The sequence below is a fragment of the Corapipo altera genome, unplaced genomic scaffold (genome assembly GCF_003945725.1).
Source record: "Corapipo altera isolate COAL_440 unplaced genomic scaffold, ASM394572v1 1, whole genome shotgun sequence".
NCBI classification, from domain to species: Eukaryota; Metazoa; Chordata; class Aves; order Passeriformes; family Pipridae; genus Corapipo; species Corapipo altera.
The window spans coordinates 11,486,428-11,512,238 of record NW_020884873.1 but is presented as its reverse complement, the minus strand read 5'-3'; the positions used below and the strand labels follow the sequence as shown (position 1 = coordinate 11,512,238).

Here is a 25,811-nt window from a genome sequence, read left to right as displayed (position 1 = left end):
GATTATTCTCAAAGCCTTATTTCAGTTCTACTTTTAGCTGTGAAGTACTGTGTAATAAGAAAACTGTTTAGATATAAAGCATAATAATTAGGGCTGTTCTGTCATGAATTTCTAAAATGCCATCCAAAGAACTGTGCGTTGTATATGTAATTTTGTATTGATTTCTCTAACTCAATTTGTAAACAATAATAATAATAAAACTATATCTCAAATGTGTAACCTCTCTTCATCCCCCTTTTCTCACCCCCTATCCTCTGCCCCTGTATTTCTTTTTATAATGGGCTTAATAAAATGCTAAGCATATGTTTCTTAAAGGCTTTTTTTTTTTAAGGTAGAATTTTTGTCTCCAAACACTGAAACTGATAAATAGGAAAATAATTTATTCATGTTATAATGGTATGAGTTGTGCTTTAATTAAGGAACAAAGACCTGGGTTACTGCATTTGGTGTTGTAGATGGTGACATACAGTTCTTCATAATTACTGATCTAAGCCTTCAAACACAGGCTGCTGCAGACACCTTGGAATATGTCTTGCAACCATTGATTTGGTTCTTACTAATCAGCTTTGTTCACATGATCTGTTTTGGGCAGAAAATATGCTGAATGGAAGAACAACTTCATATTTTAAGGGTTGTAATAGTTTAATTCAGAATAATCAGAAATTCACAAGTAAGCGTATTGATCTGATTTTTGACCGATGTTATATTTTGCAGTTTAGGTACCACTGATAGTATGATCATAAGGGAAATTCTGGAATTTGTCTTTGCTACCTAAACAATGAAAATATTAGTAGAACTTTAAATCCATTGACCTTAAACATAGGCATGGTCTCTGCTCTGAAAAACTTTCAAAATTTGTGCTAATATTTCCTTAACAGTTCATATAGCTAATATTAGTGGGTTTAGCTTTGTCATCCCTCATGCTGTGATTCCCATTTTGGAAAGGGAAAAACACGTATTGTTTTCTTCCACAACTGATTTGGAAAGTTGATATCAATCTTATGAGTAAGACTCAAATCGATGTCACATTCACTATCTACAGGGGCACCTGGTTCTCTCACTTGTAGGTAACTTTTTTCATGTACTTTGGAATCAGTGAGCACTATTGCAGAAAGAGCTTTCCATAGACCTTATCAGAATATTTATGTTAGGCATAACAATCAAGTCAACCTAGTTTCAGGTCACTTCATCCTGGTTTCTTACCAGTGTTTTTCATATCAATATCAGTTTTGTTAAGTAATCTAATAATAAGCCCATAAAATCCTGTTAGCAAAAAGAGTCCTGCTGCCACAGCTGTCAGCACAACCATGAATTTATGAGCTCCACACTGCACCAGGGTGAGCAGTGAAGGGCACTTGTGTCAGCTTGTGCTTGCCATGGCAAGGCCAATGGCAAGGCCTTGGCAGCTTTATAACTGGGTTATCAGTGCTTTTGCAATGTGTCCCTGACTCAATTAACAATCTGAAATTAGACTAAATTCCTTACTATCAACTCAATGTTATTAAATGTAGTTGTTTTAACTTTGTAATAGGGAAATCCTTGGAAAGAACGCAACAGAACCAACAAAGAAGAGGTGAGTTTTTTGTGGCTTTGGGCATAAATTGGAATAAGCGATAATCTGTTCATTGTTAGCTGAAAGCAGATGCTGGTTGGGGTGGTGGTTTGGTCTTCTGTGGTCTATGCATGCTTTCCTATGTCACCTCAAGAAAAGATGACAGCATGATAATATATATATATGTTGAATAAAAGTAAAGGTATTGTGACATTGTGTGAATGACCTTCTTATAACAATTTCTGGAGTTTGAAAAGCATATCCTTGTCACTGTTTAGGCACAGTCCCTCTTCCTAGTATGAATTTTTAATGTGTGTGTACCTGAAGCTTTATGATTCAAAAGCATGAACGTTTTTTTGATGTTGCTTTCACCTGCCATTTGTATACATGGCATTGCAAGTGATTACCTGTGAAGGGTCAGGGCCACTTGTGGCTCTGCCGCCAGGAAGTGGCAGGGCCTGGTCTGTCCCATTCATTTGGCTTGGTCCTTCTGTTATTTAGAGATTTTTATAAGGGCTTCTGTGTGGGCAGACTTTGAAATCTTGGAAACTTCTGAAAAAACAGTTATGGCAATGAACTAAACACTGACAGTCAAATATTCCCCTTCTGCAGCAAAATAAGCGTGATTTCAGCAATGTCCCCCTGCCACAGCAAGCGTTACAAACAATTGGTCTGATTTTACAAAAACATCTCTGATTGCATCTGACATTGATTTTTGTCCTAAATTTTCTACTAGTGTTAAATATACCTTTGGTATTTTGCTGTAGCGAGAAGCAACTGGAGTGTTTGCTGACACACTGCATCAAAGTGCCAATGCTTGTCCTGGATCCTGCACTGCCTATCAACGTCACACTGAAGGACCTGCTGTCCATTCATCCTGCTTTACAAGCTGCTAACAATATGTTCTTTGTAGCAAAACCAAAAAATCCTTCTACCAATGTGACAGTAATTGTTTTTGATAGTCCTAAGGATGGTAAGAACCTCTTTGTCTGATTCCATCCAGTTTTCTAGAGGAAGCTTTTTTGGTAAACTGCTGTGAATTAGTTTTGGGTTTGTTTTTTTTCTCCAGTTACTGACTCTGCAGCTAATTTTCTGTTTGACTTTAGCAAGTCATTCCGTGTCTCTAGTCCTCAATCTGTTCCTCTAAATGATAACATTAATGATACCATTTGCTTACCTCCCAGACAACTGATTACAGATGATTAGAGTTCCATGCTTTGAAAGACTATTGCAAAACAGGTTTGATATCTGAGTATCTGTCTTGCACTGATAATCTCAGAAGGCTGAGGTTTAGAATGAGGAAGAATAGTTTTAGAAGTCCTCCCTTAATTGCTGTGAAGTCTAGTTTAAATATTGTGCAATAAGTTCTGTCCTTGCTCAAAGGATTGCATACTGTGAAACAAAATTATTCATGTGTTAAGCATATATAAACAGGGTCTTAAGGCAGGTATGAACTTCCTATTTTGTTTAATATGTAATGCCCAACCACTACCACCCACTAGCCCAACCCCTGGTGTTTATTTTACTACCAAGAGTTATTTACGACTTATAAAGATAACTCTTCACACCATAAATATTGAAATCTTTTTACTTTGCAAAAATATATCTTGATTAATAGAATATCAAAAAGAAATGACTTTCAGTTTTTGATACATTTTATGTTTTCTATACAATACATTGATACAATACATTTTATGTATTCTAGTTGAAGCTGCCCATTCTGGAATGATGAAAGACAACAGCAAACAGATAGTATGGAGGGCTTACTTGGTATGTTCTTTTAAAATCTGTTGATTAGCTTTTGTATGTGTTAAACATTCTGTATATTTTTAGAAAGTTTCTGGACTATCCTTTTTCCATAACTCGCGTGTAGTAAATAGCGAAAACTTTTAAAACAAACCTCATTGTAAGTGTAAAAAGATCTTCGTACCCTGTATTCTTCTTTTTAGACTACAGATAAAGAAGTTCCAGGTCTGGTATTAATGCAAGACTTGGCCTTCCTTAGTGGATTTCCAGCTACATTCAAAGAAACAAATCAGCTACGAACAAAACTACCAGAGAGCTTGGCCTCTAAAGTAAAACTGGTAAGGGTCTGCAAAAAACAGTACCTTACTTGTCTTGGTCTTTTGGAATGGCTTACATATGGGATCTCACTCACTGAGGAAATTTGGGATGTTTCTGATAGTAATCTGGTTTTTTTGTGTGACTCTTTTCTGAGTAGTGAAGAGTAGCAAATAGTGTCTCAAAGAGTTGCCTTTAAAAGACAGTTGTTCATTCTGTGACTGCAAGTTATTGGGCATTAGATTTGCTAGCTTGCAACTGGTTAAAAGGACCTTATCAGTTTCTCTCAACCATTTGCTATAGGCTGCTGTCTTGCTGTAGGATTCTAGATCACTGACTTGTTTAATGTGACAGCAATTTGTTTAACATGTAATGTTAAACATTACATGTTTAACTTAGCTTTTTTTCTTCCCTCTTTGCTTTTAGAGGAATTCTCGTAATAGTAACAGCACCGAACACTGCATTTCTCTCTGCCATGTACTCTGTGGAGTCTTGAGCAAATTGCACTTCAAGTTTACCCACATGCAAGGCAGCAGATCACACAACTTGTGCGACTGTCATCCACTGACATTTAGCACCTCCTGTTCTTGAGTTACACCAGGTTTAACAGATAGGTAAAAGTTTAAGAGGTTTGTTACAGTCATTGGTTTATGTATTGAAGAGAGATGTGATTCGTGGTGTGAAAAGGACTGAGGCCAAGGAGTTTGTGGAAGAGAAGGAGGTAGCAGGGATAAAGGAGATAGCAACCCGTAGGTAATTTGTCTTCATTAATCTAATGTTCACCTGTACTATGTGCTAATTTACTTTATGGCTTGTTCTTTGTGCTCAAATGAGCACAAGTTCCTTTCCTTTTCTTTGGCAAGCTGGACTAACAACTTGTGTATTCTATTGCAGAAATTGTCTTGTGTAATCCCCTTCCTAGGCTGGTCACACTCCAATATAACGCAAGCTGAATTTCTTCTTTCTTGTCTCAACTTGTGTTAGCTGGCTGTGTTAGTCTTGCTAATGGTAGAAACCTTGCAAAGTAAACACATTGGTACCTCTCTTCCTACATTCCCACATTCGTCTTCCTACATAAAACAGCTTAATAGAGCTTTTAAACAGCCATTTAAGCTTGAATAGCATTTTTTTTACCTTTGTTTACATCTCTAGTGTCACAGGGTTAAACAACAGTGGATATTCATATGGCCAGTCTGCTAGTCTCTGCTTGTTTCATAAGCTGTGGGTATTTTTTTTTAATCACTTTAAAGAAATGGTGTTTCTGTAGAGAAATGTGATTACTGTCCAACAGAAGTTGGTACTTCAGTTGCTAGGTTCTTCATTTCAAGTTTACATGAGGAACATTGCTAGTTAAATCCTTCCTGACTTTGAGCCATCTGAAGAATCTTATTTGAGCGCAGGCTCATCTCTTTGAGTTTCAAGCCTATTCTAGTTCCTCACCACAGCTTAAGTTGCAGGTCCCTGGTAGTTTTAACACATTTGACTTAATGTAGCTGAAGAGTTCGGAATGTCGTTGTATCAGCTCTTTACATTTGCTAAAATTGTGCTTTTAGCATTCAAGAAATCTAGTAACATGACATTCCTTAGTTGTGTTTTTTGTGTTTCAATTTAAAAATGATTAGCTTATGTTTTCCTGACATGGGGTTATTTTCTAGGAGGAGCTCTTCTGTAATGTTCTCATTAATTACCAAATTGATATATGAAATGATATTCCCTCTCTCAGTTCACAGATTATTTTGGGGGAAAGAAATCTGTCTGTGCCACATCTGGGAATATATTGGAGCATCATCCCAGGCGATGTTTGTTCTCTGGTTGAGCATCATAGACATAGGCTCTCATAGTAACCTATGAGAAGAATGTTCTCCCTGCAAACAATATTTGGAATTTCATTTTCTGTCCTTTAGCAGGTGTTGCTTTATGCTCTTTTCTAAACTGATTTGGACTTAAATCAGTTTTTATCCATAGTACCCACTTTTTTATTTTTTATTTCTGGTGTCTTGTATCATTAACACTTGGTGTTCCTCTGTCAGAGTAACTTTTCATGTGTTGTTCTTGGACCCTTCAGCGTCTTTCTGTCCTTGATATTTTACCACCTTCTCTTCTTTCCTATGATGTCTGTTGTCATGGCTTGTACTAATATTTTTGCTGCTAAAACACAGTACTTTTAGTATATTAATACCTCCTGTTGAGGGTGGGTTTTTTCTGGTTTTTTTTTTCCTTGTTTCCCAGCTCTCTGCAGATAATTTCTGTCTTCATTCGTTGTAGTTATTTCTCTAATTGCATTGTCTGACTATTGTTAAAGTCAGTGTTGGTAGTTTTTTTTCCTTAATACTCCTGTATGGACTTTTTGCTTCCAGCATTGAGAAGTTCATAATTGTCTCCAGGATTTCTGCTGTAAATGTGTCAAGGAGAGACCTTAGGCTAGCCCATGTGCTAGAATGGAGACACTTCATCTTCCATGGACACTTTTGAAGAATGAAATACCTGGATTTCTCCTAATTACCTTTGAGCTGCTGATTTTATTATTTTCGTGTGGTCTTAAGACTTGTGGAACAATTCTGCCTGGACCTTAGTTTTTTGATTACAGTATTATTTTTTTTCATTTGATCAGCTGATTGCTTTCATCATCGCTTTTTCCATTTCAGTAGGCTCTTCTAGCAGTATTAGTCCAACAGAAAACATGAGAGATGAATTCTTCCTGTGTTTCAATTGCACAACTCGTATCCAAGCAGCTGGTTAATCTGTTGTGTGTGCCCAGGCTGATCACCAGGTTAGCTCTTCAGCAAATCTTAGAAATACTATAGTTTCTCTGTGTTTTTTTCACTGCTATCCAGATGAACATAAAGGCTGTATCTCTGGGTTGTCTTAGGTTTATTTTTCCATCTCCTTGTCTGGTTTTATGGAAGTGGCATCCCATGCCTATCATGTTTCTACATGATTTTTCCCTATGCTGTCTTGATTGTGGTTTTTTTCCTTGTCATCAGTCATGTGTCATCTATTTGTGCTGGTTCCCTTTTCCTTACTGTGTTCTTATCTTTGCAGGAACAGTGCCATTGTGATCAACTCATTATCTGTTCCTAAGAATTCTCTTCTGCAATTTGGCTAGGCATATCTCTGTATAAACAGTCTTTTGTCAGGTATCCATAGCATTCTGCAGTTTCTCTTTCCAGTCATCCTTGCTTTCTGTGTTTCTTTTACTGGTGGTGGATGCTTTAGAACAATTAATTTGGGATTATTGTACCCCATGTGGTCATAGCAGTGAGTTCTTTCTCAACCAGTTCCCTACTCTTGATAGCAGCAATTTTTGTATGTTATACTTCAAATGAAATATATGTATATAAATGTAAGAAATGTTTTATTTGCATGCATAAAATTTTTACACATGAACCGTGGATGAAGTGTGTTGTTTCTATAGAAGCCTTTGCTAAGATCCAAGCTCAGACTCCATTCTTTCAGTGGGTATTATAGGTAGGCAGTTATGGTAAACACAGTCAACTGTGGTTTTCTTCTTACCAAAGAGACATGCTAGGTTAATGCTACAGTTAAGTAGAAGAAAGGTTGGTTGTTTACAGTTTTCACTGAAATCTGAAGCAATTCCTCTGTTGTTATCATATCTGTTAATCTAAGCTCTCTGAAGTGGTGTGAGATGCCTGGTGGAGAGGAAGAAAGTTGCACCTGAGTTTAAGCTAGACTTATGTCTCATAGATGCCTTCTGATGCTTAATGGGTTTCTGCATGCTTTTAGTGGCTGTTTCTTAGTGCAATGCTGGAAGTAAAGAAATGATGAAAAACACTTCAAGCAATGCTGCTATTAGAAGGGAAGAGAAGTGAGAAAAGGAGGAATATAGCTGTTGGTGAGTAGGAGGAGCGTAGCTGTCGGTGAACTTGTGTTGAGTGTCGAAAATGCTGTTTTAGTTGGATTGCTTTAGTTTGATTCAAATCCCTTTTGAATCCAAAGAGGACCAAAAATTGTTCAGACATCTGGGCCAGATGTTTCTTTTAAAAATATGAGAAAAACAGCTGAGCTCAACTAGAAGTGGTTAAAAGGTGTAGATTTATGATATAAAGGTTTCATTTCCAAGGTGAATTGTGTCTGTTATTGTCTACTGAATTTTTGTACTTATGGCCTACGGTGTAATGTAATGATATGGAATTTTATTTCCAAATGAAAGTTAATCAGCAGTGTGTCTGTTGGTCATAGTTGTTGTTTTACATTGTGAGTGTTATGACCGATGAGGTTGAAAATTATATTTGGCTGCTTTTTATTGTCTGTGCTTTCTTAACCAAGCATTAACAAGCCACTAGATGGAGATCTTACTCTGGTTGTGCAGCTGATGGCTGCTGAGCTGTTTAAAAGACATTGTGTTGGACCTCTACATGAAGAACAACTGAACATTTTGTTTTCACTTTCCCGCCCCTTAACTACATTTCTACAGAAAACTATTATTCAGTTTAAAGAGACAGTTGTGACTTAATTTTTAAGTCGTGATGTAAAGACTGACAAGGGAAGGATTGACTGGGCAAGGGAATTTGATTTGTTTGATTTTGGTTTTTTGAGGCTGTCATGCTAACGATTTTTCACTGAGACTGTATATAGAAGTGAAAATTTTTGGAGAAAGGTGATTTTCTTTCAAGATTTGATATCCTGGTTGCCTCAAAGACAACTGAGATCTCCCTCTTTGCAAAACATTATCTCCTTTAATCCATATGCACACACATATACACAAATATGAACAAGGTATGTTAGAAACTAAGGGCTATCTTAGTGACCTTGTTTTACTAATGGAAGAAAATCCACCTGGGAACCTGCAGGCACGGTGATGCTGGGTGTTTGCTGTCCACACTGCCTTGAGCATGAGGGGTCTGGGATTCTTACTGCAGCTTGTCAGTGTTGTTGGAGCAGGCAGGTGGCTTTAGGAGTTGGTGTTGTATGATCACACAGATGGAGTAAGTAAGCTTGGTGGAAAAAAACTTAAGACATTGCATTAGTTTTGGCTTAGAGATGAGTCTCCTACTGTATCACGTTATAAAGGGAACTTGAGACATTTGTAAAGACATTAGTGTTTCATATTCATTAAGCTGTTTGTAACTCTTTAATACAACACATGGCCCCCTTCCCTTGCTATGTGGGCTTATGAATTTTCCCAATATCCATATTGCAGTGTGAAAAAAGGAGCATCTCATTTCTTTAAAAATCAACTTTGATCATGAAGAAGATAAAGCAACGTAACTTAAAGACTGGTTAAGAGCCTAAGCCCTACCTCAGAAAAAAAGTGCTCAAGGCCTCTTACCTTGAGAAAATGGAAATGAAGGTGTTTACTTCCACATGGGATGTCTGAGCTCGTCTAGCCTGTCTCCTAGTAAGCATGCCAAACATGCTGACTCCAAAGGAGAACCTGCATTTAAAGCTACCTGATGGAGAAAATGCAGTTTTCCTGTCTCGTTTTCAGGTGTGTGATAGAAATGTGCAGTGGTGGTGTGGGCATGTGCCTGCATAGTGTGTTTTCAGCCCACTTGTGTTAGCAGAGCCTCACCTGGTTACACTGACCATCTACCTGCTGGTTTTTCTGTTCTATCTTTACAATACCTTTGGATCTGCTGACCTGCTTTGGCAGAATGAAGATGTTCTGTAGAAGGTAATATTCCAAGGAAATGGACAATTGTGTGCATCCCTGCTGAGAGGAGGTTAATACCTGTGAGACATTAGAAAATCTTCCAGGAGAAAATTCCATTTTGAATATACCAGCAACAAAATGCTCAAATCAGAGCCTGCAATTTATTAGAATCTAGTTAGTTATGTCACCAGATGACTTCATTGAAATCCAACTTTATTTATAGGTCTACTTAGGAAAAGACTGGTTTCTTAAAAAAAGTATTACTGGAAAAAAACCACATTGATCTATATATTTTAGTGTTTAGGTTAACTCATGCTGAGCAGTGGAGTGTTTTTCCACTACTTCTTGTTTGTGCTTGGACTATTACAAATTAAAAAAAAACTACAGCATATATGCTGTATTTGTGGGGGGAAGGGGAAGTGTTTGTAATAAGTCTAGTTAGGAGTTTGTAGTACAGGTACTTATTTTGCTGAGTTTGGTGGGAACAAGTTAAAGAGAAACTGAATGTTCTCAAATGCTTTCAAAGCTTTAGAGTGGTAATATTTTTGGTTTGTTATATGTATGTTTTAAATAACAGATTCTAGGGGACTGTGTGACGCTGTTGTATTCCTAAATAAAGCACATACCCAGTGATGGCAGCTTTGTAATCTGTAGCATTTCGATCCCGATATTTTTGGAGGTTGCTGGCTGCAGTCCGTAACTATACCTCAGCCATTTATCTACTGAAGCCATCCTTTCCACCCATAGGTTCAGATGATTCCCTGGAAGGTCTGAGATTTATCAGATTTTTCTAATGGCAGGCCTCATAAGTCAGATTGAAAGATCTCAAATAGCATATGAGTCAAAGCATCAACAGTTTTGAAATGTCACAAGTGGAACAGCTGGTCTTACTAAGGGAAGGGCTGCTAACTCTGGGACAAGTGGTGGTTTAAAATGACCAGAAAGGGTCACATTTAATAAAAAATAAAGAAATAAAGCCACTTAAGGTTATTATGAAAGAAACTGATGGATTTGCTTTTTTTGAACCTGACATTACTCAAATTTTGGTAACTTATGAATTACATTTACAGATCTTATGCAACTGAAAACCTGGTAGTTGTGGTTATTTGTCTTATGTTACCTGAAGGAACAAAAATTAAGCATAGGCTCAAATGAATATTGTTAATGATTAACTGCATTTATTCTCAATCAGGCATGCACTTGGAAAATCAAAGTGCAGTTCTGCTTTTAGCTTGATGGTATCTGCTAATGCTACTTCATATGGTAAACTCAGCATTTTATTGGGTTATGCCATATACTAGGGAGATGCTTTGGTGCCCTGTCATTTGTAAGCCTCTATTAGCTGCTAGAGAAAGGGTGAGCGGGTGTGTAGTGCAAGCCTCTCATCCTGTGCATTATGAAATCTGATATACAGACTTACTGATGGCAAGAGATAAAACCAGCAAACAGATCAAACAGTCCACAACTAAGAAATGACCTTAACAGCATATTGGCAACCATTATTAAGGACTTGGAGAACCACATGGATTAGCTCTGGAGCCCTTTGTATCTCAGGTTTCGGAGCTGTAGGTTGAACTAACTGTAAACCATCCTGAAAATTTCACGCGTCTGACAGCGACGATACCTTGGTGTCCTTAATTTTCTGGGAAGATCATTGCTTGATTGAGATGGAAAAAAAGGGGTGATTCTTTCAGTCATATAATAAAGTTTTCATAAAACATGAATTTTGTTATTAGGGTGGGAGAGAATGGATGGGGACTTAGTATTCACTTGTTCCAGAAATATTTATAACATGAACAGCTTTACTGCTGACTGGATCATTGTGTAAAGAGAAATTTTCTTTGTAAAGTGAAAATTAAGCATCTAGAAATGTTCTGTATCTTTAAATGTTTTTCATTTCCCATTTTACTACTACTTTTTGTGTTCTTACAAGATTATAGTTCTTTAAAAACAGTACTTAGCAGTCATTAGTAACTAGTAAGAAAAATACAACAAAAATATGGAATTGGCAAAGAAAGAGTGCTGCTGGGCTGCCTGCCAGAAATTGTTTTCTCTGCTTGTATAGTTACAGCTCTATTCAGAAGCCAGCGTGGCTCTCTTGCAACTGAATAACCCTAAGGGTTTCCAAGAACTGAACAAGCAAGCAAAGAAGAACATGACTATAGATGGGAAAGAACTGATGCTTAATCCTGCTTATTTATTATGGGACCTCAGCTCTGTCAGTCAGGTAGGTGAATTCTGTTACAGCACATAAAGGTTACAGCATTTAAAAATTGCAAGTAGAGGTTAACTAGTCAATGACAAGGAACATGGGATTTCTTCCTGAAGCTTGGAAATATTAAGAATCAAGTACTTATGAGGTTGTGAGAAACATCAGAAGAACACTGTCCAATTCTCAAGTCAAGAAGGGGGAAGAATCAAGCAGTGTGACATTTAATTGAAATTTTCATGTTCTCCACTAAATGAAAAATTTTGCCCTCTGCACATGTTCTGATAAAGTTGTGTGCAGTCAAGTCCTGAAAAGCTGAACTGATACTGACTAGCAGATAAGCAGGTTTCCTGTGTGGGGCACATAAAGGCTTTTATTAGCAAACATGATTATCTCATTCTCTATATGTTTCTTAGTAATTTTTTGCTTTGCAACATCATTTATGCTGAGAAAATGCTAATTACTTCTCTTCTGAAAACGTTGAAGTCCTGAAATACAGATAGATGTCTGTAAGGAAAGGAGGCTTACTTTGAATGTTTTTGATACAGAAAGAATGGTCTGTTTAGAAACAGGAAATGAAATAACAAGGTGTCTATTCCAAGATAAGATTTTCTAAAATCTTGGGGTTTTTCTCCTGCTGGAATTTAATTTTACAGTAAATGTCAAGCAGCATGGGTAAAGTAAATGTGCCCAACCCAGAAAAGCTTGCAGTGTCTTTATATCCTGTGAACAGGGCTTTTGGGGAACTCTTCTTACCAACCCTGAACTCAAACTTTATATTTCCCCATATTGAAATTATGCATTATTTTGGGAATGGATACCTAGCCAATGGCTGCTGGTGTTGCTGAAATGTTTTCAGGTATTAAGCTTTTGATAATGTGAAAGCTGTGTTACTGCACATATCAGAATAGAAGGCTTATTTTGTGTCTAGCATCTGTAGTGAAAATGGTAATTGTTAAATATTTTAAGTTTCCTGTTTCATTTGGACTTTAGAAATGTTCCTGTTAAGCAGCCTTAATTGTAGGTTTTAGAAGAGGTCATTAAGTTCTTATGAAAGGGAAAAGAAACGTGTTACTGTGCCATGTGACCTAATTTTGTTACTTAACTAATGAGTTTCTAATTGAAAAAATTTCTCTTTAATAGAAACATATGGAAACATTTAAGTATTTGATAGTGAGTATTAGGCTAAGTTTTGTTTATTTTCTCCTGCTTAAATTCTTTAAAATAATAGAGCAGGGGAAAATTGCAGAGCTATGTTATGACACTTCCAGTATACCTATATTAGGTGACCTTTAAACACAGTTTATGATGCAATGTACTTGGAAGGTCCCAGCCTCTTGGAACTGGATTTCTGAAAGGTAATGTTACTGATTTGAAATGCAGGAGGGTTTTTTTTTATTGGACTTCTTTCTATAAGAAGTATCACACAAGGCAGTGTCACCTTGCAGTGTGGTCAGCAGACATCCTAATGATACCAGGTGGTCAGCTAATGATGTCAGAAGACTGTATTGTTCATCCTGATAATTCAGAAGAATATGATCCTTTATAAGAATAACTGTTATTGATCAATGTACTTTTTATTTTTGAATGGCTAAGTCCTGAAGTGCTTATGCACCCGTGTGCTCAAGCACACTATCCTTACCTGGATCAGAACTTGAATGTTCTGTGTAGAATCTAAGGAAGGATTTCTTCTTTTTATAGTCCAAACAAGATGAAGATATTTCTGCCAGCCGTTTTGAAGATAATGAAGAGCTGAGATACTCCTTACGCTCAATAGAGAGGCATGCCCCTTGGGTGCGGCATATTTTCATCGTCACCAATGGGCAGATTCCTTCCTGGCTTAACCTGGATAATCCTCGGATAACTATAGTGACACATCAGGTAAAACCCAAACAAAAGCCAATCAAAAAACCCCAAACAAAAATACCAGTATGATGCTGTGTTTGCTTTGAAATGCAGTTGTCCACTTTCAGCTAAAGGCTGCATTTATTTGGAACAATAAATTCCCTGTCTCATCCATGGTTTTGTGTTTTAGCTAACCAGATAACTCAATATATGTCAAGCCTTTATTTAGTCCACTTTTCCAAATATTAAGGCTTCAGCTAATGTATACCCATGTCTAATTTCCTTATAAAGTCTATTTATAAAAAACCTGGGGAGAAGAAAATGTAATCTGAATCCACAGACACTCTCTCAGAACCAGTAATAACCTAATAAGCTTGTGTTGAGACAGGATGGATTGCAATTACTGGAACTGAGAAAGTGGCTACAAAAAAAAGTATCTATGCATTCTAAAAGTCTTATTTAAAAAGAGAAATCCAAGCTTCCTGAATAAGTTAAACGAAAATACTCTAGTAGCTTATTATGATTTTGGGAGTAATTTTGGTATCTGGACATGCAATAGGAGCTCTGAGCAACCAAAGTGGTAATAAGATACTAATTCAACTTCTGTTGCTGTCTGCTTATGAAGTTACTTGAAAGAGATGGAACAATCCTGATTCTTTGAGTGCTGGAAGAGGTTCAGTTTGCTGGAAATTTTGTGCAGCCTGTACTTCATGAGAATTATAAATGTGTACACCAGGCCTGATCCAGTACCCAATGAAAGAGGAGTGTGTGAAAGGTTGTGTCTTTGTAACGAAGCAGCAGACTTAAAAATGGTTTTGTGTGGGGAAAAATGAGATATTGAAGTCTTTGCTTGTTTCATGTCTCTTTGTTCTTTATAATTTTTTTTAGTAGATAAGTATCAAATATCTGGTGTGCCTGACCTTTTATGGCTTGGGTTGGTTTTTTTTTATTGTTGTTGTTTTGGGGCTGGTGTGTTGTTTTTTTTTACCTTCTGAAACTGTTTTTTTTGTTGGTGACTTTCTTGTTTTAGGAAATATTTCAGAATGTGAGTCACTTGCCTACTTTCAGTTCACCAGCTATTGAAAGTCATATTCATCGTATCAGTGGCCTTTCTCAGAAGTTTATTTATCTCAATGATGATGTTATGTTTGGGAAGGATGTTTGGCCTGATGATTTTTACAGTCACTCTAAAGGTCAAAAGGTAAGGCATTATGAAAAGGTATCTTACCAGAAGTAGATGTAGAACTTTTCTATGCTAATATAATAAAAATCACAGAAATGGTACTTTAAAAGGGAGAGCAAATATAAGATTATTTCCCTCTGCTCTCCACTCCCCCTTTTGTCTCAAAAGGTTCATTATTCTTAACTACACAACTGTTAGCAAAAGTGCAGAATGGGGAAGGCTCTTGTCTGTGATGGTATGTGTGGTGTGTTGATGTTGGGGTTGCAGAGGTTGCAGAATTACTTTTTTTCATATTCACTGGTAGGTTTCAGGGGGTATAATGGTTCCTCTGTCAGGCTTCATGCTTTAGTTTCAGTGTTCTTCTCTAATTCTCCCACATTCCATTAGAGCACTGGTAAGACTGATGTGGTGTTTGGCAGCTATCAGTCTTCCCTCCTTTGAATATTCCTTTTGTTTGTGGGAAATACTTAAACCAGAATCAATTCTTCTGTGGGAACACTAAGGTCAGGTGACATTTAAACTGGTCTAGTATTTAAATTTACCATTACCTCTGTTCCAGACACCAGGAATATCTTGCTCAATCTGTATATAATCATATATATAATTATTTACTGAAGTAGATATTGTTCCATGTTCATGAACACAAAGTAATTTAGTCTTTCAGCAAACCTATTATCAACAACTGGAGTTAAGCAAGGAGAGCAGGCTGAGGAAACATTATCAGTAGTTATGCATAAAAGGCTCTGGTTGCTAAGAGAGTTTTCATCCATTAGCTTGATCTACAAGAGTAGTATGGAGGGAAAAGGTAAATATTTATATATATTATTTATATTAAAGCAGTGAGTACACAAGGCACTGAGACCATTGAATTAAACATTTCATGCAGGCAGATCTGCACACTTGTGCACAAACACAGAAGGGTTGCACAAAGTTAGTTTAAGCTACACTAAAATAGCTGTTTCAGTACTTGAGGATGTTAGGAAGCTTTTAGTTGTTTTAAATCTCTGGAGATGTAGGCATATAACTGCAAAATATATTGTTACTGCATTTGTATTGTTCTTCAGTTATTCATCCCAGTTATGATGGAGCTAGTGTAGGTGCAGCATTGTTTGTGATAACCTGATCAGCATGTGTTTCAGTAGGAAATGTGCTGCTAAAATCTTGAAACCATAAGGCCTCAAGGAAAATATGTGTGGTTTTTAATGGCTCCCCAGTTGAAAATATACACACCTACACACCTTTTTTTATCGTGGCAATTCTTAGAATTATTTAAGTCACAGGGTCAGATGCTTCAGGGATTGTGTTCAACATGTGCTGCTTATCTCATGACTGTTAGTAATGAAGAAACATTTTGAGTCAGGAGAACAAGTGAACTGCGGAGCTATTTCAGAGTTAAGTTCACCCTTCCTATCTGGCAAACTAGAAAATACTAGTTTTCGTTGATCTGTGGTTTGCAGAAGTAGATTTGGGAAGTCCTGCTTTCTATTTCTGGCCATTTCTGCTTGGCTGTGTGGCCTTGGGAATTCTTCAGTTCTTCCTTCTGTTTGAAACTGATGACATTTATTTCACATGTGATAGGGTTTAAATACTGCTTGTAAAGCTTTATGAAATCATAAGGTACAGCACACAGGGAGGCATTATTTTAAGTCTCCATATTCCAAGAAACAAGCTCAATTGACTTCAGTTTTGCCAGTCCTTGTCTCAGACTGTAATATTGTTCCAGGTTTACTTGACTTGGCCTGTGCCAAACTGTGCTGAGGGATGTCCTGGCTCATGGATTAAAGATGGTTACTGTGATAAAGCCTGTAATAACTCAGCGTGTGATTGGGATGGAGGTGATTGCATTGGTAAGACAGCAATGTTAAATTTAGAAAAAGTGAACTGTTTGTTTTTCCTTACAAGAATAATTCTGTAATTTGTCATTTTCCTGTAACTATAAAATTTGCCTCCTTTAATAATAATAAAAGAGTTGACTTAATGATGAAAACCTTATTTCTTGCAAACTACAAATTTCTATGGAAAATGACGGGGTGTAGGAAAATCCTTATTTAGGTACCAAATTTGACTAGCTGGAAGGAAGGGGTTTGAAATTTATTAGGTATTATTGTATAATAAATATACAGTTTTATATATTATTTGGCCCCTTTTTAATTTCACTGATGACTGTTGAGTCTTCAGTCTAGATTTAACAATGTGGCTTAAAATGTGCCTTTCTTCAGTCATTTGAAGTTCTTATTTCAGGTGGAGGTTTTTTTCTCCTTTTTCTCTAGGTAACAGTGGGGGTAGTCGCTATGTTGCTGGTGGAGGTGCAGTTGGAGGTATTGGGAATGGACCACCATGGCAGTTTGGTGCAGGAATAAGTGGTGTTTCATACTGTAACCAAGGCTGTGCCAATTCCTGGCTGGCAGACAAATTCTGTGATCAGGCCTGCAACGTCCTCTCGTGTGGATTTGATGCTGGTGACTGTGGCCAGGGTATGTAAAATGCATCACTGATAAACCTTCTGTAGGGATTCTCTTGAGTTGCCTGACCTTTTTGGTTCAACATTACTCTCAGATTGTGCTAAGATGCCCTGGTAGCTGGTAGCAGCTGAAAAAGAAGTCAGGTGATTCTTGTACTCACTAATCCAAACCTGGATCAATATTATATACTGTTTTATTTAATAGTGACCAAGCGTGGGTGGAGGCTTGATACCTTAGAGAGCAGCAAGCATTGAACTGCCTGCCCCAAGAGACTTACATTTTAAGTGGAGAAATGACATTTCAGTAATGCAAAGTGTCTTTACCTGAATAAGGACAGTTGAATTGATGATGCCTATAGCAGTTAAAAAAATTAAAGAACCTCTCTGATGCTGACAGTGTGAGTTCAAGTCTGTCTCTGGGCTCCTGTCAAAGGCTACTCTCAGTCACCTGTGCACTTGTCAGAAGTTTATTTGGCTATGAAAGGCTAGAAGGAATAAATGAAGTGATTAAAAGTGCTGTCTGGTATAGTCGGGGAAGAATTTGGCCTCTTTGGAAGAGTAGAGGCTCCTCTGCATCTCAGCTCAGACAAATGTGTTACTGGCAATTCTCTTGCTGGCAGCGAGGTTTTGTTCATATGAGAGTTGGCAGAATTTGTTCTGTTGTGCTGTGGGAGGAAGAACTTCCATTCAGCCTATCTGACTTTGGAAGTTTCAAATCAAGATGCAGTGTAGCAGTGAAATCCAGTAACATTAGTCTCCTAAAATGTGGCAAAAATGTAATATGGGCAAGCTACTTAAGACTGATACAGAATTTTAAGTGGCATGTGATTACAAGCCACTAAGGCTCTTCAGGTAGAGACTGAAAAGAATGATAAATTATACTGTGTTTTAGCATTAGCATAGGAATGTCTGATAGCTCAGATATATCTGAGTATGTTCTAGTCATCCATTATTGAAGATAAGCGAGCAAGAAACTGGAAGCTAGAGTAAGTGTTCTTTCACAGAGCTATCTCCCTGCTAATACAGTGAATTTAGCTGGGCATATTACAATTTAAAAAAGAGTGAAAGATAAATGACACGCTGGAAATTGACAGAAATTTATTTTGTTTTATGTTTTTGTTTCTTTTCCAGATCACTTTGAAGAGATGTATAAGGTGACACTTCAGCTTAATCAGACCTATTATGTTATTCCCAAAGGTGAATGTCTGCCCTACTTCAGCTTCAGTGAAATAGCCAAGAAAGGAATTGAGGGTTCATATAGTGATAATCCAATTATCCGTCATGCTTCAGTTGCTAACAAGTGGAAGACTATCCACCTGATAATGCACAGTGGCATGAATGCAACTGTGATCTATTTTAACCTTACGTTCCTAAATAAAAATGATGAAGAGTTTAAAATGCAAGTAGCTGTTGAAGTTGATACTAGAGAGGAACCAAAACTGAACACAACTTCCACACAAAAATCCAACTCTGATTTTAAAAGTATAACTTCAGTACCAGAAGCTGAAATGATATTTGAGGATATTCCTGAAGAAAAACGCTTTCCAAGAGTCAGGAGACGTCAAAATGGAACAAAAGAGAGTCTGCGTGAAGAGGTGATAATACCATCAGTAAATGTGTCTCTTCTTCCTGAAAATGTTCAACTGGAACTGCAGAACCTGGACTTAAAACTACTAAATGGTGATATCACTGAGAAAGGATTTAATCTATCCAAGGCTGCTCTCCTGAGACCTTTCCAGTTCTTAGCTACAGTGAAGAACATTATAGGCCTGGAAAAGAAGGGTGTGCATAATCATTCAGAAGATCAGAAGAACCATACCAGCTGGAATAAGCCTTATAAAGATGTAAATAATGGCAAAATAAAAACTGTGAAAGCAAACGAAGAAGTTCCTTCAAGGCCTATGGGAACAAAGGGGACTCTTGTGACAATGAATACAAATGAATCTGTTTATAAAATAAAGCCTAAAGCCACACTTCCCTCCCAGAGCGTGGGGAAAAAAAATGAAACTCGAGAAAAAGTATTGAATGCACTCATATTAAGGGAAACACAGAAATCAAAACATACTGGGAATTTAGATACTGGAGAAGGCGCACAGGGAATCGAAGGAGGAAAAGAGCAGGAGCAGGTGGATACAAATAAAAGGGAGGGGCTAGTGGGAAGAAAATTACAGTCTTATGCTGGAAGTTACCAAGGCTTTTTGCCATGGGAGAAAAAGAAGTATTTCCAGGACCTTCTTGATGTGAGTATCTTAATGTCATTGCTTATTGGAATAGTTGCATCTTTCTGCATTTAGTGGAATACTGTTAATATGATCTATATATTTGGAATGTGTTTTGCCTTTGATGCAAATGCTGATATTTTTTGAAAGCTACTTTTGACTTTTCACATAAAATCTAATTTGTTCATGATCTGGGCCTCTCTTAGCTAGGGTTAAACCAAATAACCATTTCTGTTCCCTTTCTACTGCCTTTCTTTTGGTGAAATTCACTTTTTATTCATTGTATGTTGGCTCAGTGCTATTATTCAGACATATCTAGCGCTATAAGAGAAAGCATAAATTTTGTTTTGATAGCACTTATGCAAATTTGGATCCAGTTTATGTTTTAAAAATGTAGAAAATAGGTATAATAATAAATACTTACGTTCTAGGAGTGAAATTGAAAGCCTGTGAAGAAGCTGCATATCTCAACTCTGTCAAGAAAATGTGTAGGAAATTTCCTCTGTTTCTAGCCAAAGCATTTTGGCAGTTTTGAAAACCTCTAGAAGAGAAGACAGACTGTGCTTCATTTGGTAGCAACTGCTTTGCCCTTTTCCAAATAGCAAAGGGGCTATGCTTTTAAAATATTATCTCTTTCTGTTCATCTGAGATTGAATTTTGCATGAGAAATCTTTATATTCATAGGATTTCAGTTTATCAAATATGGATGAATAATCAGCAAAAAAAAATGGGCAATATTACAAATAAATCTGATGACAAACGGGGACTTAATTGTGTGTGAGGTGTTGGAGCATAAATATTAAGGACACCTTTTATAAAGTAGTTTTCCTCAAAGCATGAAAGCTTTAAGGAAAAGGTTCCCTTTTATCTTCTGTTTTTCAAGAGGCAACTAAGGAATGTGAAGAAAAATATTCAGAAGTTCTCTTCCCATTTTCACGTGTTGCAAAGAGTTGACACCTGGCTGAAATGTCATTTTTCCTGTGCATTTAATGTTTTCTGCCTTTTCCAGTAATGTAACCTTGATTTATGCCTGCCCTGCTCTTTAGGAAGAAGAGTCATTACTCAAACAAATGTCGTACTTTACTGAAGGGAAGCATTTTGGAAGGCAGCTGAAAGATACATTTGCTGATTCCCTTCGATATGTAAATAAGCTTTTAAACAGCAAGTTTGGATTTACATCTCGTAAAGTCCCTGCTCATATGCCTCACATGATTGATCGCACTGTTATGCAAGAACTGCAGGATATGTGAGTATGGTTTTGTTTGGAATAATGTAAAACTGCAAGTAATTCTACCTTTCTGTTGTTGCTTTGCTGTAGCTATTTCCAACATGTTAATGGCCACTCATTACAATTATATTTTGAAAAAAGAAATAAGATATTTATTACCACGTGATAGTTGTGCTAAAATAAGGAGACTTCTGAAGACCTTTCAAAATTGTAGATAAGAAATTATTTATAGGTAAGGAATGTTTCACGTCAAGGAGCTAGAGTGCTAAATTAGTTTTTATTCTTATCTAGGTTTCCTGAGGAGTTTGACAAGACATCATTTCACAAAGTGCGGCACTCGGAAGATATGCAGTTTGCCTTTTCATACTTCTACTATCTTATGAGTGCAGTTCAGCCACTGAACATCTCTCAGATCTTCGATGAGGTTGATACAGACCAGTCAGGCATCTTGTCCGACCGAGAGATTCGCACATTGGCCACGAGAATCCATGAACTACCACTAAGTTTGCAGGTACTCTTTCCTTACCAATTACTTTCAGAGTAATTTCAGTTTTAAAGTAAAACATTCTTAAAATAGAATGGTTCAAATCTTTATTTATCCTTGCTTATAGCATCTGTAACATTTAGCAGTTTTTAAATACTGTGTGGAGCACATAACATCGTGTTCTACTTTATCATTGTTCTGTGGAGTCTGCAATTAAATTGAGTTATAACAGCATCAGAAAAATGGCTCACTGGTATCCCAGCTCAAGAAAGCAGTGTAAGTTTGTCAGAAAAAATATTCACTGTGAAGAGTGGGATCCTTCTGTGCTTAGTCTAGTTCCTGCACACAGTAAAAGATTGTTCATGCCCTGAGGAACATGTGGTCTAAAGAAAGAATTGAGAAAAAGGGTAGCAAAGAAGTCATGCTAGTAAAAAGTATAGCCATATACAAAGACTCATGCCTCTGTTTTTCTAGGAATCTGATAAACAGAGACACAGTCTTACTAAGACTTGCACTCTCAGAGATGCAGGTAAAGAATGAAATGTACTGTTTCTGCTTTACAGAGAGGAAATGGGGACAAACCAATGAAATCATCTCTTTGTGACAGTGCACAAAATGATTGACATAGCTGGAACACAGCCCTACTTTAGTGTGTTCCTGGCCTGTACCTTAATCAGGAAATCTTCCTGTCCTTTCAGTTTACTTTTCTGTCTGTTTGCTTAATTTGGGATTTAATATGCCAATGTTACACTTTGGGTGTATAGGGAGTCCCTTGACTTAGCACTTATTAAAATAGGATCTGCTGAATATTTAGTCTTTTTCTTATGTAGATAACATTGAATACGTCTACGTACCCTGGATTTTTAGAACTATGTCAGTGAGAAAACAGGATTATATATGGCTTTTTTCCTTCTCTTTCTGTTAGGATTTGACGGGTCTAGAACAAATGCTAATAAATTGCTCTAAAGCTCTTCCTGCCAACATTACTCAGATCCATGTTATTCCTCCAACTCAGGAAGCATATTATGATCCAAATCTGGTAAGAAACATTGGTCTTAAAAATACTTGTTTTCTTTGAGTATGTATTTATTGTGCTTTAAAAGCTTGTTTGATTTCTGGAGGGAAAGTATTTATAAAAATTACTACTTGTGTGTATATGAAGTGTTACAAAGTAAAAGTTTTACAAGCTACTTCCTAACTTAAACCCCCTTAATTTTCTTTAAAAACAGAGAAGAACTGAGCTTTAGAATGTTATTATAATTGGGATTTAAAAAGTCCATCCTTGTTAGGAAAATTTACTGTTATGAACCAAAAAGATAAAGATCAGTAATTCTCTGATTAGAACTCTCTGATAAGTCTTTATCCGAATTATAACCCATATATATAAAACCAAAACAAAGTAAAAAAAACCCACCAAACTACCAGCTGGACATCTGTAGAATTTGAAGACTTTAGACTCAAATTCTTTTTAATATCAAAAAATGGGCTGACAGGAACCTCATGAAGTTCTCCCAGGAGAGGTGCAAAATCCTGCTCTGGGAAGGAAAAGGCCCATACAGGAGTATTATGCTGGGCACTACCCAGCTGGAACACAACTTGGCAGAAAAGGGCCTGGGGATCCTGGGGGACACCAACCTGAACATGAGCCAGCAGTGTGCCCTTGCTGCATAGAAGGCTAATGGTAGCCCGGGTTGCATTACACAAAGTGTTGCCAGCAGGTCAAGGAAGATGACCTTTCCTTTCCAGTCAGCAGTGCTAAGGCCATATCTGGAGTGGTGGGTCTAGTTCCAGGCTCCTCGGTACAAGGGTCACATGGACGTACTGGATGGAGTCTCTTGTGAGAGAAGACAGGGCTGAGGCTGTTGAGCCTGAAGAGTAGTCTCAAGGGGGGGTCTTTTAAATGTATAAAGATATCTGAACAAAGGGCACAAAGGAGACAGAGCCAGGCTCTTCTCAGCGGTGCCCGGTAGCAGAACCAGAGTCACTGAGCACAGACTGAAACACAAGAGTTTCCCTCTGAACATCAGAAAACCTTTTTTTTTTTTTTTTTAATATGAGGGTGACCAAGCACTGGTGCAGGTTGCTTGTTTATGGACAGTGTCCCTCCTTGGAGATATTCAGAAGCTGTCTGGGCGTAGTCCTGAGTAACTGTGACCAAGTAGCCCTGCATGAGTAAGGAAGTTGGACCATATAAACTCCCAAGATCCCTTCCAACCTAAACCAGTGATTCTGTAAAAAACCATGATTCTGTAAAAACTGGGGTCTTAGGACTAGATGTTCCTTAATGATTTAAGTTGTAAATTTCTATTTTAATGGTTAAATTCTCATCAAAACCTGCTGGAATTTAGATCTGAGCTTTAGATCTGATACTGATAGCTAAATTACTTTTACAATGATAATTCCTGCATTGACCCATACATTTGAAAAAAGTGTGGATGTACTTTGCAAAATGGATGATCTTGTGTTTTATAACTTCTTATAGAGCCCTTCCCAAATCTTTGTTCGCGAAGCCTAGCCATGATGATCTGTCAAAAGAGTTAGAATTTCTGAATATTTTATTGAGAATGAAATCTAGAAGTTGCAATGTTTTTTGCCAAAAAATATCCATAGTTTTCATATATTACTTGTATGCATAGGAAATTGTGATGTTATGCACCAGTATTTTTTTGTTTTTTCCCGCAACAGTTGATCAAGAAACTAATGCTTTTGATTCCAGGAGAGTAAAGCATATGCAGGGTTATTTCTAACTGTAATACAAGTTTTTCTACAAAGCATGTCTTTATAAGACTCTCTGGTTTTTTAGTAACCTATAATCTAAACAGTATTTTCTTGCAGCCTCCAGTAACCAAAAACCTAGTGACTAATTGCAAACCTGTGACCGACAGAATTCGTAAGGCATACAAGGACAAAAACAAATACAGGTATGTATGTTGTTGCAGTCCTGTGAAAAGCTATGTTAGGTTTTGTAAGAAGAGGATAAATGCATGCATAACCAAAGATTGTATGTGTGTGCTAACAAATCTTAGCTTGATTTATTTTAACAGTGGAACTAAAGAAACGTAGTTATTCATTTATGTGTATTTCACTGTGCAGAATGATGTGGTTTGTTATTTAGTAGACTAAATATTTCCGTGTTACTTGTGCTGTATCCTAATTTGTGTTGTACAATAGTAAGCCAGAGTATGTCTAGATGGCTGTATAAACTGACTGTGTGTAATGAGTGAGGACAGTTAAAGCAGCATAAAAAGGAGGAAAGAGCTGGTCCTGTACCTAGAAGTTGTAAATCTACTTCATCCTTTCTTCTGCTGAAGCATAAAAAAGAGAACAGAAAAAGCATTTTAGACCTAACTACCATGTTTTCCTGTGAGGAAGAGAAGCAATACGTAGGGAAGGAGATGAATGAGAAAAACTGTTCCATCCCCCTTGGAAAAGGGCAGAACAAACCACAGTCATGACCATAAGTTTGTTTGAATACTTGTATCTGCAGAGATTTGACTGAGATCAAATCTTTCAGGTTCTCTCAAATCTTTCTTCTCTGAAATGGGAAGTGGAGGGGCAAGTACCAATCTCTTTCTCGTGATCAGTGACAGGACTCAAGGAAATAGCATGAAGCTGAGTCAGAGGAGGTTTAGATTGAATATCAGGAAAAAGTTCTTCACTCAGAGGGTGATTGGGCATTGGAACACACTTGCCAGGAAAGTGGTCACAGAACAAAGCCTGTCTGATTTCAGGAAGCATTTAGACAGTGCTCTCAGGCACATGGTGTGACTCTTGGGGTGTCTGTGCAGGGCCAGGAGTTGGACTCGACCATGATGAGCCCTTTTCAACTCTGTGACTCTATGAAACCTGCAGACCAGTTGCAGGCCAGTGAGGCTGTTTGCTGGCTGGAGCTTACAGCCTTGGCTCCTGTTCTCACCAGCAGCATTGGGCAGGGCCAGGTGATCTGCAACGCACATGGTTGTCCCAGGAGTGGCTACAAACTCAAAACTGTAGAATGAAAGAAGGTTGCAGATGCTGCTTAGGGCAACTTTGGGGCATTATTATACATTAATTAATGGAACATCCAGTTGTGCTGTAAACTTTGTAATTCATTCCCTTCCCAGAAGAGTTACCACTAAAACGGAAAAGCTGACCAACAAATGAGGTTTAAAAACATTAGGTGGGGGCAAGGATTTGCTGTACTTAAACTGATTTATGGTAATATATTGATATCATTAGGATATGTGCTAAATGATTGTATTAATTTTGTGAGCTTTATAAATGGAGTAGATTGTCTCCGTTGTCAGCAAGGTGTTTTCTTATATCAAGATAAGAAAGGTGAAAAATGTAAGTGTAGTCCCACTAGTAAGACTGTTAACCTGGGGTCAGATGCTCATAGTTTTTAAGCTTTCTGTTAGAATTCAGCTCTTTGATTTATAGGTAGTTACTGATAAATCTACAGGAAAGTGATTCTGTGCAAGAACATTGGCCAAAAAATGTAAACATATTGATAGAAAGTAAATGGCAAGTTCTAATGAAGATTGGCCAGTCAGATTAGAAATGTTACTAATTTATGTTAAATTCAAGATTAATATTTATTGAACCAGACTTCAGGGTGTTTTATTAATATATAAATATTATTTTAACATTAAGGTTTGAAATCATGGGAGAAGAGGAAATTGCCTTCAAAATGATTCGCACAAATGTTTCTCATGTAGTTGGTCAGCTGGATGACATACGAAAAAATCCCAGGTATCCTGTTTTGTGATTCATTGTGATGAAGTTGTGAGGTGGTTTTAATTTTCTCCTTTGACTGTTTAAACTTCTTGTGTGTTAAAAGAATAATTTATTGTCATATGTTTCTAAACAAAGCTAAGACCAATTTGAACCAAAAGTAATTCTAATTTTTTCTGTTTGACTGAAGCTAAATGACTCCTCTCTCTGTTATGTTAGGGCTTATCTGCTTTGTGTAGGTA

General features: G+C 37.2%; 1 protein-coding gene across 5 annotated transcripts in view; it reads left to right on the top strand.

The window, feature by feature from the left end:
• Window positions 1-25,811, top strand: part of GNPTAB (N-acetylglucosamine-1-phosphate transferase subunits alpha and beta) — a 43,796-nt gene that overhangs the window by 10,398 nt on the left and 7,587 nt on the right. For 3 of the 5 annotated variants that reach the window (XM_027664605.1, XM_027664622.1, XM_027664614.1), the window contains exons 4-18: window positions 1,532-1,573; window positions 2,320-2,525; window positions 3,258-3,322; window positions 3,502-3,636; window positions 11,293-11,454; window positions 13,138-13,317; window positions 14,312-14,482; window positions 16,188-16,311; window positions 16,735-16,938; window positions 18,057-19,165; window positions 20,191-20,390; window positions 20,664-20,883; window positions 21,782-21,895; window positions 23,692-23,777; window positions 25,489-25,587. In XM_027664605.1, coding sequence (XP_027520406.1) covers window positions 1,532-1,573; window positions 2,320-2,525; window positions 3,258-3,322; window positions 3,502-3,636; window positions 11,293-11,454; window positions 13,138-13,317; window positions 14,312-14,482; window positions 16,188-16,311; window positions 16,735-16,938; window positions 18,057-19,165; window positions 20,191-20,390; window positions 20,664-20,883; window positions 21,782-21,895; window positions 23,692-23,777; window positions 25,489-25,587 — 3,117 coding nt within the window. Of the gene's footprint in view, window positions 1-1,531; window positions 1,574-2,319; window positions 2,578-3,257; window positions 3,323-3,501; window positions 3,637-11,292; window positions 11,455-13,137; window positions 13,318-14,311; window positions 14,483-16,187; window positions 16,312-16,734; window positions 16,939-18,056; window positions 19,166-20,190; window positions 20,391-20,663; window positions 20,884-21,781; window positions 21,896-23,691; window positions 23,778-25,488; window positions 25,588-25,811 lie in introns of those variants that run through there. The other 2 variants (XM_027664639.1, XM_027664631.1) reach the window with 2 other exon arrangements.